The sequence below is a fragment of the Notamacropus eugenii genome, chromosome 5 (assembly GCF_028372415.1).
Source record: "Notamacropus eugenii isolate mMacEug1 chromosome 5, mMacEug1.pri_v2, whole genome shotgun sequence".
NCBI lineage: Eukaryota > Metazoa > Chordata > Mammalia > Diprotodontia > Macropodidae > Notamacropus > Notamacropus eugenii.
In genome coordinates, this window is record NC_092876.1 from 93,534,641 (window position 1) to 93,538,010 (window position 3,370).

A 3,370-nucleotide genomic window follows, 5' to 3' on the forward strand; every position below is an offset into this window, starting at 1 on the left:
CAATTGGCAGATAGGAAAGATGAGTTGGCCTTCAGGTGTGGATAACCATGTCCCTCTGAGAGTTAAGAAATATCTGTTGCTTTACAGGTTCCATCTGACTCTAGTCATCTTGGATAGAAAATCAGAGCCACCTCAATCAGGATTGTCCGGTTAATTTTCCCGTTGTGAAGATTGAAACACCCCTCCTTTCACAAGGAGGGACAAGGGTCGAAGAATTGTCATTTGGAGAATTAATCTAAACTGTTTTCTTTTTATAAGTAAAAAAAAAATCGGGGTCCCAGTTTAAAAATATATTATCAAGCACATGTCCCATGGACAAGAGGATGAGCTACAGTGCCACTACCTTTCAACTATGCTGTTAAGCCAGTTCAGATTGTGAGAGACTGCATATTCTGAATAAGGTGAGTTCAGGCAGATATAGATAATTCTAAAAGTCTACGCCGCATTAATATTAATTACATAAAAATACAGTAGAAATCCAAGTTAATATTAATTTTTATCTCTCACACAGGCCAGCAAAAAACCTTCTTAAAAGTTTCACAGCTTCAGAGTAAAAAGGGACTTTCAATGTAATACAATCCAGCTCCCTTGTTCTACTTATGAGAAAATCAAGGGCAGAAGTTTTATGGTGACATTTTCAAGTTCACAAGGTGATAGTGAAAAGATGTAAGTCTATGGTAGGTCTTCTTCTGCCAGATCCTGTGTTGCTTCGATGATTAATAACCGCCTACATTCTTTTTGCCTTTCTGGATGCTAAATCCCAAAGAATCCCTGGAGTATCTCATAGCTGCATCTATGAAATATGTGTATGTGGAGGGTATGGAAGAGAATCAACTTCATTCAGAGGAGAGCCAATGACTTCTTCACAGCACAGTGCTCAAGTTTTTCTTCACAGATTTCAAAGGTCTGCAGTTTTCTTTCAATCAACCAAAGCATAGAGAAAAAAACAGTCACATAACTACACCACGCCTATACTCAAGAGATCTAAGTTTTAATCAGTCTGGAGAACTTCCTTGGATCATATGTCATCTGATACATATGTCACATATGTGACAGGGAGTTGTTTGAGGTATATAAAACTTAAATGATTTGCTGAGTGGCGAACATCTTGTAAAAGTCAATGATAAGACTTGAATCTAGGTCTTTTTGACTTTAGAACTAGCATCTTAATCACCATGACAGCCTGTCTCAATTATATAGTGACATTAATAAGAAAATGAAAATGTGTGTGATGAAAGTCCTATTTAATGCTGGACAGTAATATCAATACCTGCTCCATTGGAGAGAGTGAAAAAAAAAAGCACCCATCTTCTCCTAAATGCTTATTTAACTGCTAGGACCTAGCTCAGAATCATATTTTATCATTTAGGCCCCAATCTTTCAAAATAAGATTAAAATCATAACTTTTTTAACGTCTTTCAAATAAAACCTTAGTAAGTCTTGTAGACCAAAATCGTAATCCTTTTTCTCTCCTTTTGTAATGCTTGGAATGCTAAACTCTGATAGAGTTTGATGCATGGATGTTGTCCTACCCTACTCATAGTAACAAGTGGAAAGGATGACCTTTAGAGCCATATTGTGATACTGTAAAGGAAGGATATGGATTTACCAACATCTTAACCAATAGGTGGTTAAGGAGAGTGGTAGTACAGAATTCTTTATCTCAGGTAACCTTCTGGCAAAAGGCATGAGTTATCCTTTCCCGGATCTGTTTGGTCTTCACACCATAGATGAGAGGATTCAGCATAGGAGGAACCAAAAGATAGAGGTTTCCTAGCATTACATGCACCACCTGAGGAACTTGATGGCCAAAGCGATGACTGAGAAATGTAAAGAGGGCAGGGATATAAAAGGCCAGTATGACACAAATATGGGAGGCACATGTGCCAAATGCTTTAATCCTAGCATCACCTGATGGCAAACCCAATACAGCCTGTATGATCATAATGTAGGACACAGTAATGATTATGATGTCAAAGCCTACCACAGAGAAAGCCACAAAAAGTCCATACCTACGATTTGCTCTTGTGTCTGCACATACAAGTTTCAGTACAGCCATATGCTCACAATATGACTGGGGGATAATTCTGTTAGGGCAAAAGGGCTTCCAGGTGACCATAAAACAGAAGGGACTCACCCACAACACACCTCTTACCATCACTGCCACACCTAATTTAGCCACCACTGAGGTAGATAGAATAGTTGAATGGTGTAGAGGGAAGCAAATGGCTACATAACGATCCAGGGCCATTGCCATGAGAACACCTGACTCCACGGAAGAGAAGGCATGAATGAAAAAGACTTGAGTGAGACAGGCATGGTACTCAATCTCGCATGAACCAAACCAGAAGATTCCCAGAATCTTGGGAAGGGTGGAAGAGGACAAAACCAAGTCTGTGAAAGCTAGCATAGCTAGAAAGATATACATAGGTTCATGGAGGGTGTGGTCAATACGTACCATATGGAGAATGGCAATATTTCCCAACATGGCCAAAATATACATGGCACAAAATGGAAAGGCAATCCAAAATTGTGAGTTCTCCAAACCTGGTATTCCAAGCAGGATAAAGGATGTAGGATGGAAAGATCTGTTTCCAGAAGATGGTGTGATGTGATCTTTATTGCAAGCCATGTTTAGCAAAGGACCATTCCTGCCAAAACCCAAAACAAAACATTATATATTGAACTCTATGATCAAGTGTCAAATAGTTTTTCTGTGAACTAATATAAGATATGACCAGGAAATATAGTGACCAGAGAGAGAGTGAGAGCAATTCTAATTGTTCTATTAGAGTTTTCCTTTGTTTCTCTGTTTGTATGTTTTTAAATTAAAAGAAGAAAAAGTATGCTTATTTTACAACTTTATGAAGGAATACCTTTCAATTGGTGACATGACCAATATGATAACACTTGAATTTTTGGAAAATTTTGAAGTAGAATATAAATGTTATCTACTATAATGATTGCTGAAATCTTAAAATCAATTATTTCATTTTGAAAGTGGAATCAATAAAAAACAAGCATGCAAAGTAGTGCCAGCCATCACTATAAAGCTATTTCTCATGCTCTTTCCTGACCCCAACACATTATTTGACAAGGATCTTCTGCAGGGTCTCCTTTATATATATATATATATATATATATATATATATATATATATATATATATATATATATATATATATATATATATATATATATATATATATATATATATATATATATATTTAAATTAGTTGTGTTTATCTACATGCTCTTCATTATTTTCATCATGAGTGTAAAGATGAGAGATCAAAATGGGATTTAATCAGCTGAGTAGGGTAAATGATTTTCTAGGAGGTTAATGCAGAATAAACAAAAACGGGTTGCAA

General features: G+C 36.5%; 1 protein-coding gene across 1 annotated transcript; it reads right to left on the reverse strand.

The window, feature by feature from the left end:
• Window positions 1-507: 507 nt before the first annotated feature.
• LOC140508805 (olfactory receptor 52R1-like) lies at window positions 508-2,659 on the reverse strand. Its single transcript, XM_072616678.1, has 2 exons — window positions 1,610-2,659; window positions 508-916 (listed from the first exon to the last, which is right to left on the reverse strand). Exon 1 carries the CDS (start codon window positions 2,630-2,632, stop codon window positions 1,664-1,666), a length of 969 nt encoding a protein of 322 aa, XP_072472779.1. The 5' UTR covers window positions 2,633-2,659; the 3' UTR covers window positions 508-916; window positions 1,610-1,663.
• Between the last annotated feature and the right edge of the window lie 711 nt (window positions 2,660-3,370).